This window comes from Hylobates moloch, unplaced genomic scaffold (assembly GCF_009828535.3).
Source record: "Hylobates moloch isolate HMO894 unplaced genomic scaffold, HMol_V3 SCAFFOLD_1, whole genome shotgun sequence".
Taxonomy (NCBI): Eukaryota; Metazoa; Chordata; class Mammalia; order Primates; family Hylobatidae; genus Hylobates; species Hylobates moloch.
The window spans coordinates 39,536,679-39,555,032 of NW_026652276.1; the positions used below are offsets into that span (position 1 = coordinate 39,536,679).

Sequence of the window (18,354 nt, forward strand, 5' to 3'; positions counted from 1 at the left end):
GCTTGCAGTGAGCCGAGATCACGCCACTGCACTCCAGCCTGGGCGACAGAGCCAGACTCTGTCTCAGAAAAAAAAAAAAAGTTATACCTACCACATGATTCAACCACTCTACTCTTAGGTATTTACCTAAGTAAATGAAACCATATGTTTATACAAAGACTGGTACATGAATATTCATAGCAGCTTTATTTGTAACAGTTGAAACTGGAAATAAGCCAAATATCCATCACCAGTGGATGGACAAACTGTATCATATGCATACAATGAAATACTACTTAGCAATTAATAAACTATGGCTACACATAAGAACATGAATAATAATTACAACTAATAATATTATATAATATAATATAACTAATATAACTAATAATGAACATGAATTATAACTAATAATTAATTATAATAACTGAAAATAATTATACTGAAAGAAGCCAGAAAAACAGTACATTTATATGATTCCATTTACATAAAATTCTAGAAAATGTAAACTAATCTCTAGCGACAGAAAGCAGATCAGTGGTTGCGTGGGGACTCATGGGGGACACCAAAAGTTGAGGAGAGATTACAAAACGGCACAAGAAATCTTCTGGGGGTAATTGACATGTTCACAATCATGACTGTGATGATGGTTTTATGGGTGTATACATATATCAAAACATACCTAAATGTACACTTTAATATGTGCAGTTTATCAATTATAGCTCTTTAAATGTACAAAAATTGAGAATAAATCAGAATTGAAAACATAAATATTCAGGCAAAATCTGATGCGTCCTTTCAAAGGGACTCTAACTCTAGGAATAGGTAAATAATGATACCTTAATGCTTGTGTAAATAAGTTAAAGGGAGTGGCATTATTAACACTGATGAGGAAAGACAAGTAGGGGAAAAAAAAAAGAATAGAAAAGATAAACAAGGAACTTTTTCAATCTTTCCTACCCAAAGGAAGGAAAATGCAAGTTGGATCTTGTGGGTGGGTCATAAAATCAGCTCAGTGGTTTAAAACAAACAACTCTAACCAAAACGGAAATGCTCTAGATTAGAACAGAAAACACTAGGATACAGAGTAGGTGGTAAGGTTAAGTATTATACTATATGTAATGAGGTAAACTTTGCTTTTTTTTTGAGATGGGGTCTCACTATGTTGCCCAGGCTGGAGTGCAGTGGTTATTCACAGGTGGGATCATAGTGTACTACAGCTTCACATTCCTAGGCTCAAGCAATCCTCCTCCCTCAGCCTCCTATGTAGCTTAGACTCCAAGTGTGTATTATTGCACCTGGCTGTAGTTGTATTTCTTAATGTGGGTTGTGTCAGACAAAAAAGTATGTAAAATGTTGAATTCTAGATCACAGAAGAAGTCTGTAGATTTTGTCCAAAAGAGAAAATGGAAAAACTAAAAATATGTGAAAAGAACTGGTAGTTTCTTCTGAAATGTACTATATATTTCTTAAAAAGAAAAGACCAGAGGGCAAACATGAACTGAGGAAGAGTTGCCGCATTTTTTTTTAAGATGGAGTCTTACTCTGTTGCTCAGGCTGGAGTGCAGTGGTGCAATCTTGGCTCACTGCAACCTCCACCTCCCAGGTTCAAGTGATTCTCCTGGCTCAGCCTCCTGAGTAGCTGAGATTACAGGCACCTGCCACCACATCTGGCTAATTTTTTGTATTTTTAGTAGAGACAGCGTTTCACCATGTTGGCCAGGCTGGTCTAAAACTCCTGATCTCAAGCAATCCACCTGCCTTGGCCTCCCAAAGTGCTGGGATTATAGGCATGAGCTGCCGTGCCTGGCCTTTTTTTTTTTTTGAGACGGATCTTGCTCTGTCGCCCAGGCTGGAGTGCAGTGGCATGATCTCTGCTCACTGCAACCTCTGCCTCCCGGGTTCAAGCGATTCTCCTGCCTCAGCCTCCCAAGTAGCTGGGATTACAGGCATGCACAACCACACCCAGCTCATTTTTGTATTTTTAGTAGAGATGGGGTTTCACCATGTTGGCCAGGCTGGTCTCGAACTCCTGACCTCAAGTAATCCACATGCCCCAGCCTCCCAAAGTGCTGGGATTACAGGCGTGAGCCACTGTGCCTGGTTAAGTTGCCACCTTTTATGTGAAAATATATTAGGATAAAACCATTGATTACAAGAGGTTATACAAAACTAACAATAAGGAATAAAGAAAAGCCAGGCAAGTGATTTTAACAGGGGAGAGAAAAGAATTCAAGACAGACTAAGAAATGGAGCATAAACATTTGGAAAAGAGGCTGGGCTCATATCTATAATCCCAGCACTTTAGGAGTTCGAGGCTACAGTGAGCTATTATTGTCCCCCTGCACTATAGTATGGGTGACAAAAAACTGGAAAAGAATGGAAAACATGAAGAATGGTAGTACAGTTAAACAAATTATACCTGAAAATTTTATGTAGGAAGAGAAAAGCTACTTTAAAATAAACGTGGCCTATAATTTTTTATTTTACCAATTTAAAATATTTTAACATAAAACAAAAGCCTTAAACTGTGTGTGGGGGCCAGGCATGCTGACTCATGACTATAATCCCGGCACTCTGGGAGGCCGAGGTGGGAGGATTGCTTGAGGTCAGGAGTTTAAGACTAGTCTTGGCAACTACCCTGTCTCTACAAAAACAAAACAAAACAAAACAAAACACTGGCCGGGCACGGTGGCTCATGCCTGTAATCCCAGCACTCTGGGAGGCTGAGGCAGGTAGATCACGAGGTCAGGAGTTCGAGACCAGCCTGACCAATATGGTGAAACCCCATGTCTACTAAAAATACAAAAATTAGGCATGGTGGCACGTGACTGTAGTCCCAGCTACTTGGGAGGCAGAGGCAGAAGAATCGCTTGAACCCAGGAGGCAGAGGCCGCAGTGAGCCGAGACTGCGCCACTGCACTCCAGCCTGAGTGACAGAGCGAGACTCTGTCTCAAGAAAAAAAAAAAAAAAAAAAAAACCCAAAACCGTGTGTATGTGATTGTTAAAGCAGTTCATTTTTACTGTAAATTCTGAAACATATAGGAAGAAAAAGTCATTTATGAACCCAATATTGAGAGATAACTATGGTTTAACATTTTCATGTATTTCCTTCAGATTATTTTCTATGCTTTCATTTTTATCAGGAAAGTATTCTTCCCCCCTTTATTGACTAAACTATGCTTGAGTCCCTGGCAGTTTATAAAATTAAAGCTAGTTTTTATATTCATTAATATTTGAAAGATTTTGAGTTTTACTACTAAAGGAATGTTTCTTAATCTCAATGCAACTATGAAAGCAAAAATGGCTTCTTTAGACATAGCTGCATTTCTCTCTTTTTATAAACTATGTACTTGCTACCTAACTCTAGTACTGGATTGTCACTGCAGAGAAGCAGTTTATTGATTGTAGCACATTAGATTTAAATGGATTCCCTGGAAGTGAACCAAGTATTATGAATTCCTTACTTGGCAACCTACTCTATACTGTAAGTAAAAAGTTTTCAGGTAAATATGCATATGATGCATATCTCATAATGATACGGTTGCCGAGAGATATTTCAGAATAATAGATCCCATTTGTGCTGGTGAAATAAAGCAATTTAAGGAAGATGAGGTTGTATTTTACTAGAATAAAATTTCACAGATTTTTCTTTTAGGGATACTCTATTGTGAGGCTGGTACCTCTGATTAATTCTAGTAAAGTATTCAGCCTCTCACTTGCTGTCAGGGACCTCTCAAAAATCTGTCCCAGTTCCCATAGCAGGGACTGTAGTTTTGGAAGCAATCTTGGACATATGTGCTTGACAATAGGCTCTTTCATTGCCACACACTTAAAAGATTTCAATCTGACTTGAAACAGAAGCCAAACTTGAAAGTAACCTACTGACTAAGATAACCAATGAAGACAGTGCTCATTCTAAATCTGTATGGAAACTATAATGTGTCTCTAGCCTTTCTCTGACATGACATCACCCCACTTAAATCAGGATCCAAAATGGAAATACCATTTTAGTCCAAGACAATCTAAAACTGAAATGTGAAAATATATAGTAAAATAATTCAAGTTGCTTATTTTTTCATTTTTTGTCCTTTTATTATAGTCAAGAAAATTAATTTGTATAAAGTATAAAAACGACACCTTCAGAATGAATCACTCTTACTACATTCTGAAAATAAGAACAGATTGCTAAGGAAAAGGCAAACAAGAGTTTCTGGAAATATAATTATGATTGTGGAAGCCAAAACTTTAATGAATAGATAACTGATACAAGGGTAATAGTGAAAACTAAATGAGTCATTTGAAGATAAAGCTGAGTAAATCTTGAAAAATGTAGTAAGGGAGGCCAGGCATGTGGGGAGGGGAGGGGAGGGGAGGGGAAGGGAGGAGGGGGAGGGGAGGGGGGGGGAGGGGGAGGGAGAGGCAGAGGGGGAGCGGAGGAGGTGGGAGGAGGGAGTGGAAGGGGGAGGGAGGGGGAGGGGGAAGGGGGAAGCAGAGGGGAGGGGGAGTTGGAGGGGGAGGGGAGGGGGACGGGAGGAAGAAAAACATAGAGGGAGAAAAAATGGAAAATACAAGAAAAAAATGATTCTTAGAATGTCAGGTGGTACAGTATTTGTCTAGTGGGAATTCCAGAAGGAAGAATTGAAAGAAAAGAAATAATTTAAAAAATAATACCAGGCCAGGCATGATGGCTCATGCTTATGATCTCAGTACTTTGAGAAGCTGAGGTAGGAGGACTGCTTGAATTCAGGAGTTTGAGACCAGCCTGGGAAACAAGGCGAGACCCTTTCTCTACCAAAAATTTAAAAAGCCAGGCAAAGTGGTATGCGCCTGAAGTCTCAGCTACTCAGGAGGCTGAAGAAGGAGAATAGCTTAAGCCGAGGAGTTCAAAGCTGCAGTGAGCCATGATCACACCACTATACTCCAGCCAGAATGACAGAGCGAGATCCTGTCTCAAAAAAAAAGAAAAAAGAAAGAAAGAAAGGAAAGAAGGAAGGAAGGAAGGAAGGAAGGAAGGAAGGAAGGAAGGAAGGAAGGAAGGGAGGGAGGGAGGGAGGGAGAGAGGGAGGGCGGGCCGGCCGGGCGCGGTGGCTCACGCCTGTAATCCCAACACTTTGGGAGGCCGAGGTGGGCAGATCACTAGGTCAGGAGATCGAGACCATCCTGGCTAATACGGTGAAACCCCGTCTCTACTAAAAATACAAAAAATTAGCCGGGCGAGGTGGCTGGCGCCTGTAGTCCCAGCTACTCTGGAGGCTGAGGCAGGAGAATGGCGTGAACCCCAGGGGGCGGAGCCTGCAGTGAGCCGAGATCGCACTACTGCACTCCAGCCCCTGCGACAGCGAGACTTCGTCGGAAGGAAGGAAGGAGGGACGGACGGACGGAAGGAAGGAAGGAAGGAAGAAAATTCCTCTGAATTTAAGAAACTTTTGAATTTTCAAACTGAAAACCTATCCAGTGCCAAGCAAAATGTGTGTAAAGATCCATGCCTACAAACATCAAGGTGAAATTTCACAATTCTAGTGATAAAGTCTTAAAAGCTTATAGAGAAAAAAAATTAAGAGGATAAAACAAAAACATAACAAAACAAAAAGCAATGAAATGATTCAGGCTGGCATTGAAATTCTCATTAGACTGGAGACTAGGGCCTAGAGCACATGGAGATTGTAGGCTAGAGAATGATGGAGTAGTGGTTTCAAAGTTGTGAAGAAAATAATTATGATATTGAAACTATTATCCAGCCAAATTATTACTCGAGTGTGAGGGCAAGATAAAAACATTTTTAAACATGCAAGGATTCATAATGTTTACCACCATACACATACTAATACACATTACTTAAGGAGGAACTTCATCAAAAAAAAATCGTTTACAAGAAAGAGAATGACATGCGATTTTTAATGCTGCTTCTGAGTACAGCCTAAAAACAAGACAAAGATGATAAGAAACCAAAAAGAAATCATTTGATGATGACTTTTTTAATTTTTAATTTTTATTTTTTGTTTTAAGATGGGGTCTCGCTCTGTCACCCAGGCTGGAGTGCAGTGGCACGATCTCAGCTCGCTGCAACCTCTACCTCCTGGGTTCAAGCAATTCTCCTACCTCAGCCTCCTGGGCAGCTGGGACTTGATGACATTTTTTTTAAAGAGAGAGGGTCTTACTCAGGCTGGAGGGCAGTGGTGTGATCATAGCTCACTGCAGCCTCAAACCCTTGGGCTCAAGTGATGGATAATAACTTAAAACATTCTCCCCAAAGCGCAGGGGAGATTTTAGTAACTAATGTAGAATTTTTATTTCCTATAAATCCAAGCACAATAGTTGGTTGTGCAGTGAATGCTTACATAATCATAATACTACAAATTTCTCATTATTGTATTTAAATATTAGATGAATTTACAGACAAAACATAAATCATTTAATAATAGAATATTACAAACTGGGAGAAAGTAAACGAGAGACAACTTAAGAATAGATAGAGTGGCCGGACGCGGTGGCTCACGCCTGTAATCCCAGCACTTTGGGAGGCCCAGGCGGGCGGATCACGAGGTCAGGAGATCGAGACCATCCTGGCTAACACGGTGAAACCCCGTCTCTACTAAAAATACAAAAAATTAGCCGGGCGAGGTGGCGGGCGCCTGTAGTCCCAGCTACTCGGAGAGGCTGAGGCAGGAGAATGGCGTGAACCCCGGGGGGCAGAGCCTGCAGTGAGCCGAGATCGCGCCACTGCACTTCAGCCCAGCCTGGGTGAAAGAGCGAGACTCCGTCTCAAAAAAAAAAAAAAAAGAATAGATAGAGTATTTGAAGTTATAATGGTAATCTTTGGAAGAGAAAAAAACCCAAAAGATTGCTAAAGCGAGTTACTTATGGAGAGTGATAGTAGGGAGAGGTAGTTTTTTCCTTTTTAATACAATAATTATAATATATCATCCAATAGAATGATCATATGATTTTATCAATAGAATACTGACCAAATGGAGAGAAATAGACACATCTAGAGGTACTGACATTAAAAAAATGTGTTTAAGTAAAAAAATAAACTTCAGAAATGATAGTGGATAGATTATCCTATTTATACTAAAAGATTATATAAGTGTATATTTGTTAATTTGTAAGATGTTTTTAGTGTTGTAACAACAACTTACTCAAATGGCAGGGGACTTGAGATATTTCATTGTTGTGAATTTTACATATTATAAATATATATCATATATAAATATATAAAAATATATATTATATATATAAAATATATGTATATGTGTATATACGTGTGTGTATGTGTGTGTGTGTGTGTGTGTATATATATATATATACTTTTTTTTTTTTGAGACAGAGTCTCGCTCTGTCACCCAGGCTGGAGTGCAGTGGCGTGATCTTGGCTCACTGCAACCCCTGCCTCCCCGGTTCAAGCAATTCTCCTGCCTCAGCCTCCCAACTAGCTGGGACTACAGGTGCATGCCACTACGCCCAGCTAATTTTTTGTATTTTAGTAGAGACGGGTTTTCACCATGTTGCCCAGGCTGGTCACGAACTCCTGAGCTCAGGCAATCTTCCCACCTTGGCCTCCCAAAGTGCTGGGATTACAGGTGTGAGCCACTGCACCCAGCTGAATTATATTTTTAATAATTAGCAGAATTCATAGGCTGCGCCTTGGTTTTTTTCAGGTCTAGCCTAAATTTTCATTAGCCATTGGTTATGTAAGCCTGCACTACTTAACAGTTTTGATACTATTCTCAAGAGAGTAAGATAGAATTTCAATAATATTTAAAATATTAATATGTTAATTAATCCAGCTGTTACCTAATCTGGCAAACTTATGACACATTAGTTATTCTCTCTAAATAGTATTTTAAGCTTGGAAAAAAACAAAATGGAACTAAAAACTGACTTTTTTTCATATTGAAAAATTTGAAAACGTAACATCATAAAAATCAAGTTGGATTTGTGGCATTAGGCAACTCCAAAAACTATTAACATTATTAACAGTCTATTTTTGCTTCAAACAACATTAAAACATATTCAGTCATAAGTCCTCTCTTTAATAACTTAGTTTTTTCTTACCAGGCTATTTTCTTTCCAGGCTTCTGGGAACTTGGGTCTCTGTTTTTCCCTAGACACAAGAACCTGCATATCCTCAAAAGTGGGATGGTTTCCAACTTCTGTCTGAAAAGCCATCTGGTACTCTGGTACGGATTCCCCTGTGGATTTGTAGAAAGAATGACAGAATAAAATTTCTAATTATCATAAATGACAGAATAACAGGGGTATTTCTGATACCAAGTAAGCAAAAAAAATTGTGTCACAATCTTTTTATTTTTTAACCCCTTCAGGCACATTTGGAAATCCTAAAGAGACCTTGCTGTAGGTTTAATGATTTTTTCTTTCTTTCTTTCTTTTTTTAGATGGAGTCTTACTCTGTTGCCCAGGCTGGAGTGCAGTGGCACAATCTCGGCTCACTGCAACCTCTGCCTCCCGGGTTCAAGTGATTCTCTTGCCTCAGCCTCCCGAGTAGCTAGGATTACAGGCGCATACCACGACGTCCAGCTAATTTTCGTATTTTAGTAGAGATAGGGTTTCACCATGTTGGCCAGGCTGGTCTTGAACTCCTGACCTCAGGTGATCCACCAGCTTTGGCCTCCTAAAGTGCTGGGATTACAGGCGTGAGCCACCACGCCCATAATAAATGCTTTGCTTAGAATAGTCTCAAATATTTGTTGATAAATCAAATGGTAGTTTCAATGATGGATAGGTATTTTTAAATGGTTTCTGGTATTACTAAACTCAGGGAAAAAAGACTATTATGTTTATAAGGCACACTTAATACTTGAAAACATGCCTGAACACTGATCCCATGGAGGGGGGTAAAGATGAAGAAAAACTCCAGGACCTAGTGCAACAAATATGCCTACAGAACCAAATATAAGTGGGTGGGTTGAACAGTCACTATGTCTCATTACATCACTGGTTCTATTATAGTCCAGCCAGACCGTATCAAATGTTACAAAAATATTTATGATAATGGTCATTTGAAAGAAAAATCAATAGACTTTAAAAAAATTTTTTTTCCAAGAAACGGTCTCACTTTGTTGCCCAGGATGGAGTACGGTGGCATGATCATAGCTCACTGTAACTTGAACTCCTGCACTCAAGTGGCCTCCCTAATAGCTAAGACTACAAGAGTGTGCCACCATGCCCAGCTAATTTTTAAAAATATTTTTGTACAGATAAGGTCTTGCCATGTTGCCTAGGCTGGTCTCATACTTCTGCCCTCAAATGATTCTCCTGCCTCAGCCTCCCAAGGTGCTGAGATTACAGATGTGAGCCACTGTGCCCAGCTCTAAAAATTCCTTTTAACTAACAGGTATTTAGATCATGGACTTAAATATTATTAACTATTTTATCACTATTTCATAACCCTATTCATTGCCAATAAGCACAATCAACTCTGATGTTAGGCTTTTGATTTTTACAAAATATGATAATAAAATTAAGTTTATGTATATAATATATTGAATCACATAGAAGACCCCTGGGACCAACACTCAATGATCTACTAGAAACCATGGCAAAGAACACAGAACGAGAGACTGTTCCTGTCTCTTTACCCATCCTCCCACCCTATTAAAATGACAAGATAAATTAGAAGAAAGAACATCAAGACAGAGGATAAGGCATTTAGGTTCTAATCTTCGCTTCATCTTGACCTTGGAAAAGTCATTTAACTATTCTCTGTTTTAGACTTCCCGTAAGCAAAATGGCAATGTCTGCCACCTTCCTTATATCACTTACATGGAGATAATACAAAGTTATAATGATCCAGATGGAAACCACATTACAAATAAGTTTATGTTTCATTTAAGTTTTGTTTCTATTTGAATACTCAAAACAACTCATAAATACTTGCCCTCCACCAATATTAAAAAAGATTTACAAAGATTAATTCTATTATCTATGCAGAATTGCCCAAGTTTGTTGTAATACTGCCTTATGTATAAATACAAGTGATTTTCACATACTGTAAACATTTAAGCAGATACTTAGTGTTGATCAATAACATCAACATTGAACTTGAGAGATAAAATTAAAGGATTTAATAATCATGCCAGTTAGTATATCACTTTCTTCCTTGAAACCCCATGTGATAAAACCTTATCCTATACCATCTGTGAACTACAAGATATTTGCTAATGTATCTGATCTGTCTCTGAGACATACACACAACACATACACATACCTTCCAAGTGTTATTTTTTTTTTTCAAATGCTGGTTTAGTAGAATAACTAAAAATTCCCAATTTTACTCTTTTAAAAAATTAGGTCCAAATGATAATTTTAAAAGTTGCTAAATGAAATTGAAGCACAATCTTTTATGAATGCAATGGTTAAGAATTACCAAATAAATTTCCACTAAATCTTCACAGTTCAAAATCTAATTGTTCAACAGAAACTTGTTTAGCGCTAACTTAGTGTTAGGTATTAGAGATACAAAGGTGAATGTTAATGACAAAAATCATTATCATGGAAGATAATAACCTTATTGGATTTCCTTAAAACCTTACTGGATTTCCTTAAAACCTTACTGGATTTCCTTACTATTGCTGGATTGCTCAAGGAAAGTTTCATAATCTCATTTTCTTTAGAACTGCCCAAAATATCTTATAGTAATATCTAGCACTATCAGATACCATTCCCTGCTTCTCACCCCATGTGCCACCTGTTAACTATGTCTCTACCAGTTAGAGACCTTTTTTTAGCTCCCTTCTCAAATTACACTTATTCTTTCTTCCTTTTTCTATCTCTCCCTTTTTTCTTCCTTCTCCCCCTTCTATTTAAACTTTGTAGCATTTCACTCTTCCTCTGTAATACAGATAATTCATTTATTTTACTAACATTTTATAGAGAAGTAACCTTCATTACATAGTGTTTCCATTTAATAACACAGCACATACTGCATTTTGAGGTATATCATAAAAGTTTAAAAAATGTTTTATAAGAATTTTATAGTTAGTATACACTATTCTCTAGGTTTATTAATATATATTTATATGATCCTTTTTTCTTTTCTACTTCCACCTCATTTAATTGTTAAAATTTTCAAGAGTGCCCTGTATCCCTTGACTGTGCTTTTTAAATACTTCCCCTCCTATACACACTCTGTAACATGATTTCTGTGTTCTGTATTCCACAGAAACTCTTCTAAGAATACCAATGACCTCCTCCTATTCAAATTCAAAAATCATTCCTCAGTTCTGTTTCCTCTTGACCTTTCAATTACATCTATTGCCATCAATATTGGTGTGTTTTTTTATTTTTATTTTTTAATCAGCTTCCTCAGGCTGAAATCTTAGTTCTTAAAGTTTTCTAATACTGACTTACAAGGCATTAGGATTTTTCAGTTTTCTCACCATTTTTCTGATCATTTGTCTTCTTAATTAACCTACTTCATGGGGGTAGTACCCTAATATTCAGTCATTATTCACCTATTTTTCTTTCTTTTTATGTTCCAGTTAAAGGAGTGCATCGACTCATAACTTCTCAGTTACCATCTCTATGTAGACAACTCCCAAATAACCATTTTAATCTTAAATTTCCATCTTATTTATTATTTTTAATTGTCTTTAAAAATTTATTTAGTTGTCTGTCAATACCCCATCGAATAGTCTCCAAGATTAACTCATCTTTCTGGTTGCCACCCTCACCCTCACTATTTTTTTTTTTTTTTTTGACACAGAGCCTCGCTTTGTCACCCAGGCTGGAGTGCGGTGGCACAATCTCTGCTCACTGCAACCTCTGCCTCCCGGGTTCAAGCAATTCTCTTGCCTCAGCCTCCCGAGTAGCTGGGATTACCAAGCCCCGCTAATTTTTTTGTATTTTTAGTACAGTTTTTTTGTATTTTAGTACAGTTGGGGTTTCACCATGTTGGTCAGGCTGGTCTCGAACTCCTGACCTCAGGTCATCCACTAGCCTTGGCCTCCCAAAGTGCTGGGATTATAGACTTGAGCCACTGTGCCTGGCCCACCCTCACTGTTTTTTTAGACCTCTGAATAGTTCTTTTTTTTTTTTAGAGATGGAGTCTTGCTCTGTTGCCCAGGATGGAGCACAATGGCGACAATCTCAGCTCACTGCAACCTCCGCCTCCCTGGTTCAAGCAGTTCTCCTGCCTCAGCCTCCCAAGTAGCTGGAATTACAGGCGCCTGCCACCACGACCAGCTAATTTTTTAATATTTTTAGTAGAGATAGGCTTTCACCATGTTGGCCAGGCTGGTTTCGAACTCCTGACCTCAAATGATCCACCCACCTCAGCCTCCCAAAGTGCTAGGATTACAGGCCTGAGCCACTGTGCCCGGCCAACCTCTGAATATTTCTCAATTCCTTTGAATCCCATTCTTTTTATTTTTTGAGATGGAGTGTCGTTCTGTCACCCAGGCTGGAGTGCAGTGGCGTGATCTCGGCTCACTGCAACCTCTGCCTCCCAGGTTCAGGTGATTCTCCTGCCTCAGCCTCCTGAGTAGCTGGGATTACAGGCGCGCGCCACTGCACCTGTCTAATTTTTGTATTTGTAGTAGAGTGGGGTTTCACCATGCTGGCCAGGCTGGTCTCGAACTCCTGACCTCGAGATCCGCCCCCTCTCAGCCTCCTAAAGTGCTGGGTTTGCAGGCATGAGCCACCAGGCCTGGCCTGAATCTCATTCTTTTAATAGATAACCACAAGTACAGATTTATTCTCTGCATTTTCTCCCAAATTTGCCTCTCCCCATTTCCATATCCAAGATTACAGGGTATTTTAAAGCAACTCTCTTCTTATTCCTTTTTTATTTTTTCTTATTATTCCTTTTTTATTCCTTCTTATTCCTTTTTTATTTTTTTATTCCTTATTTATTATTTTTTATGTAGAGCATACATAACATAAAACTGACCATTTTAACCATTTTTAAGCGTACCATTTAAAAGTGTACCATATTTTTTATGTAGAGTATATATAACATAAAACTGACCATTTTAACCATTTTTAAGTGTATCATTCTGTGGTATTAAGTACATTCACACTATTGTACAACCATTACCACTACCCATTTCTAGAACTGCTTCTGTCTTCCCAAACTGAAACTCTCTACCCATTAAACAGTAACTCTCCATTTCTTTTTCCTTTTTTAAGCCCCTTCTAGTTCTATTTCTATTTTAATTAATCCTACATATTTGCTAAAATAATCTTCTGAAAACAAGATTTCATTGCCTTTCCGTATTCAAACATTTGATATCTTTATTATTTATCGGATCAAAAGCAATAGTCATTCTTTGAACACAGTAGTTTTTCAAAATATATTGCTTGTAGCAGTGTACTAATCTGATGAAAAAATCATTTCACTCAGACATGCTTCTAAAACAAAAATCCTACATGAGACTATTAACAAAGAAATTATCAAACAGTGGTCAAAGTTCTAATAATACAATACTTGTGGGTTTGGGTGTGGTGGCTCATGCCTGTAATCGCAGCATTTTGGGAGGCCAAGGCAGGAGGATCACTTGATCCCAGGAGTTTGAGACCAGCCTGGGCAATACAGCAAAACCCTGTCTCGACAAAAAATAAAATATTAGCTGGGCGTGGTGGCATGCACCTGTAGTCCTAGGTACTTAGGAGGCTGAGCAGGAAGACTGCTTGAGCCCAAGAGTTCAGGGCTGCAGTGAGCTATGATTGCACAACTGCACTCCAGCCTGGGCAAGAGTGAGACCCTGTATCTTAAAAACAAAACAAAAACAGTACTTGGTTTTTTTTTTTTTTTTTGAGACCAAGTTTCACTCTTGTTGCCCAGGCTGGAGTGCAATGGTGCAATCTCAGCATTGCAACCTCTGCCTCCTGGGTTCAAGCAATTCTCCTGCCTCAGCCTCCCAAGTAGCTGGGATTACAGGCATGTGCCACCACACTCAGCTAATGTATTTTTAGTAGAGACAGGGTTTCACCATGTTGGTCAGGCTGGTCTTGAACTCCCGACCTCAGGTGATCCACCTGCCTCAGCCTCCTAAAGTGCTGGGGTTACAGGCGTGAGCCACCACACCCGGCCAAAAGAAGTACTACTGCAATTACTGCTATTTTCAGAAAAATGCCTCAATTGAATCTCTATATTTTTAATTAACTAGAAAATATACTTCTAGATAACTGATTGATCTGCACTTAATCTAAATAATCACTGATTTGTTTCATTATATTTTTGAATTACAAACTAATGTTTGGCCTGGTGCAGTGGCTCACTCCTGTAATCCAGGCATTTTTGGAGGCTGAAGTGGGTGGATCACTTGAGCCCAAGAGTTTGAGACCAGCCTGAGCAACATGGTGAAACCTTGTCTCTACAAAAAAATACAAAAATGAACCAGGCTTGGTGGTGCATGCCTGTAGTGCCAGCTACTCAGGGGCTAAGGTGAGAGAATCACATGAGCCTGGGGAGGTCAAGGCTGCAGTGAGCTGTGATCACACCACTGCACTCTAGCCTAGTGACAGAGTGAGGCTCTGTCTCTTAAAAAAATTATATATATATATATATATATATACACACTTGATACATATATGTGTGTGTATATATATATATACACACATATACACACTTGATATATATAAACTAATGTGTAATGCCTAATGTCTTTAAAGCCAAACAATTCAACTCCACTATTAATCTTTTTAAATTAAATAGCTCTATTTCATAAATTTGTCCAATACTAGTTCCTTTTTCTATGCTTTTAATGGTGTTATTCCTAAAAGACAGTGGCCACACAGATCAAATCATCTGTATAGCACCTAGAAGAATGCAATGCCAGATTTATAGTTAAAGTTTTTAGATGATACTATAATGACATAATCCCTAAGAAGGGAAAACTATAAATTCATTTGGCTATTTCAAGTAAGCCTCAAACAAACATTCACTTAAATGAGTATTCTTTCTCTTTTTTTGAGATGGAGTCTTGCTCTGTTACCCAGGCTGGAGCGCATGGTGTGTGATCTCGGCTCACTGCAACCTCCGCCTACTGGGTTCAAGCAATTCCTCTGCCCCAGCCTCCCGAGTAGCTGGGACTACAGGTGCTCGCCACCACGCCTGGCTAATTTTTGTATTATTAGTAGAGATGGGGTTTTACCATATTGGCCAGGCTGGTCTCGAACTCCTGACCTCGTGATCCGCCCGCCTCAGCCTCCCAAAGTGCTGGGATTACAGGTGTGAGCCACCGTGCCAGGCCTTTTTTTATTTTTTTGAGACAGAGTTTTGCTCTTGTTGCCCAGGCTGGGGTGCAATGGCGTGATCTTGACTCACTGCAACCTCTGCCTCCCGGGTTCAAGTGATTCTCCTATCTCAGCCTCCTGAGTAGCTGGGATTACAGGTGCATGCCACCACGCCCGGCTAATTTTTATATTTTTAGTAGAGACGGGGTTTCACCATATTGGTCAGGTTGGTCTCGAACTCCTGACCTTAGGTGATCTGCAAGCCTCAGCCTCACAAAGTGCTGGGATTACAGGCATGAGCCACTGCACCTGGCCAATGAGTATTCTTTCATTGAAAGGAAGGAAGAAGAGGAAAGAGGAGGAAGGGAAGGAGATAAGGTGAGAGGAGAAGAGGAAGGAAGGAAGGAAGAAAGAAGGAAAGAAGGAAGGAGGGAGAAAGGGAGCATGAAAAAAAAAAGGAAAAAGTGTTTACAAATAATTCATTGCTTCTAATTCCTTATGGGTTCAACTCAGTAAACATCCTAAGTGTAGCTTGTCTCAAACACTCAGATGGTACATAAGGAAAATGTTGACTGCTAAAGCAATCAGAGACCAAACAAAATACAGTTAGATAAGCTATTACTGGCAATTAATTAAATTGCACTCAGATGAAAACCTGGAGTACTCTAAAAAAAAAATTCCTAATTTGCATCCTGCTGCTAATAATGTTTCTAAACACTAGATGGCAATGAACTAAAGGTTTAAATGAAAGTAAAAAGATTCTTACATAAAAGTTGAGTTAGGTACTATAGGTAGAGAAAGAAGATATAACTGCTTCACTTCAAAAAATATCAACTTTTGACAGTAGTTTTTACCTGGGAAGAGGTCTGTACATCTCATAAATATCTCCCAATAGATTAGTCCAAGAGCATACATGTCTACTTGTTTCAAAGCTGATTCACAGTCCCTCAAGTTCACAGCTCCTTCTAGCACTTCTGGTGCCATATATCTGATAGTGCCAACCTGATAAATTAGAGTGATATTTTTTAGACAGAGAATGTAGCATATTCTGAAGAACAGACATTAGACCAGAAGTTATATGTAAATCTTAGTCATGTCAATGTTATTTGACCCTAACCATGTCATTAAACCTTTCTATAACTTATTTTTTACCTATAAAATGCCCTTCCTGAATAAACTGTGGTAAATCCATTTTAGTGACTACTATTAATCAATCAAAAATGAGCTAGACTTTCCTATGTATATCAATATAAATAATCTGTAAGATACAGTGAGAAACTTGCAAAACAATATGTATACAACTTAATCTTTTTTAAAATTCACAAAAATACAGCTGGGTGGCCGGGTGCGGTGGCTCACGCCTGTAATCCTAGCACTTTGGGAGGCCGAGGCGGGCGGATCTCGAGGTTAGAGATCGAGACCATTCTGGCTAACACGGTGAAACCCCGTCTCTACTAAAAAAATATTTAAAATTACCCGGGCATGGTGGCAGGTGCCTGTAGTCCCAGCTACTTGGGAGGCTGAGGCAGGAGAATGGCGTGAACCTGGGAGGCGGAGCTTACAGTGAGCCATGATCGCGTCACTGCACTCCAGCCTGGGCGACAGAGAGAGACTCTGTCTCAAAAAAAAAAAAAAATACAGCTGGGCGTGGTGGCTCAGACTCGTAATTGCAGCACTTTGGGAGGCCGAGGTGGGTGGATCACCTGAGGTCAGGAGTTCAAGACCACCCTGACTAACATGGAGAAACCCCGTATCTACTAAAAATACAAAAATTAGCCAGGCATGGTGGTACATGCCTGTAATCCCAGCTACTCAGGAGGCTGAGGCAGGAGAATTGCTTCAACCTGGGAGGCAGAGGTTGCGGTGGGCTGAGATTGCACCATTGCACTACAGCTTGGGCAACAAAAGTGAAACTCTTATCTCAAAATAAATAAATAAATAAATAAATTTTTAAAATCACAAAAATACATATATGTTGTGCATAGACAAGTATATATGAATGCAGAGAACAAAGTTGGGAAGGATATGTTCCACATTGTAATGGTGATTATCAGAAGGTGGACTGTGTTATCTTAAACTTGGTAACTTTACCCTTGCCTCAAAAATCAGTTCCTACAAATTTGTTCCTAATGCTTGTAAAAATGACTTGGAATGGCAGTGAGTTCCAAAATAAACTGATGAACTTTACAAAGGCCTTCATGAGATGTCTTTTATATTTCCTAATTTTGTAATTCCTAGTATTCTATAATTGGCAGTATATGAGGATAATTGTCCTGAGTCTCACTCTGTCCCCAGGATGGAGTGCAGTGGCACAATCTCAGCTCACTACAACTTCCGCCTCCTGGGTTCAAGCGATTCTCTTGCCTCAGACTCCCGAGTAGCTGGGATTACAGGTGCGTGCCACTGCGCCCGGCTAATTTTTGTATTTTTAGTAGAGACGGGGTTTCACCATGTTGGCCAGGCTGGTCTCAAACTCCTGACCTCAGGTGATTCACCCACCTGGGCTTACCAAAGTGCTGGGATTACAGGCGTGAGCCATCACACCCAGCCAGTATATGTTTTAATTAAATTCATTATCATTTCAAAGTACATCAGTGTGATACCTTTTGTATACACTCACCTCGCTAATGGCTGCATTATCTTCCTCCCCTGGGCGCACCAGTCTATTTCCAGTCAGCCTCATGGACAATCCAAAGTCACTAATAACACAGGTTCCATCATTTTTCACTAGGACATTTCTGCTGTTTAAATCTCGATGGGAAATTGCAGGTTTATAATGATCTGTTTGGATAATTTCAAATATTTATCCATGAGTAAAAGGGACTATTGAACACGAAGTGAACATACATAAATATAGAAGTAGTGTTATTTTTCTGCCCATTAATTTTCTAATAACAAAAAAAAGAGAAATCGAAATTTCAACTCACACTCATCACTATTTTCTAATATATTTTATAATATAACTCCTGTTGCATGTATAAACATTAACTAAAACTAACAAACATGCTGCTGCTTCAGATTCTAACACGCAATTGTTTTTTCTCTTCATTTATAGTATAGGGCTGTAAAAGGAGGCAATAAAGAAACGAATATTTGGTATAAACATAAAAAAAAAAGTCTGCGTGTCTAAAATAAGTATCAGTGAAAAACTAATGGAGCTCCAAAATTTTAAT

General features: G+C 39.0%; 1 protein-coding gene across 2 annotated transcripts in view; it reads right to left on the reverse strand.

The window, feature by feature from the left end:
- BMPR2 (bone morphogenetic protein receptor type 2) overlaps positions 1-18,354 on the reverse strand; it is a 191,271-nt gene that overhangs the window by 19,144 nt on the left and 153,773 nt on the right. For both annotated transcript variants that reach the window (XM_058439639.1, XM_032754917.2), the window contains exons 8-10: positions 17,802-17,962; positions 16,036-16,183; positions 8,039-8,175 (exon numbers count right to left, since the gene is read on the reverse strand). In XM_058439639.1, the coding sequence (XP_058295622.1) occupies positions 8,039-8,175; positions 16,036-16,183; positions 17,802-17,962 (446 nt within the window). The remainder of the gene's footprint in view (positions 1-8,038; positions 8,176-16,035; positions 16,184-17,801; positions 17,963-18,354) is intronic.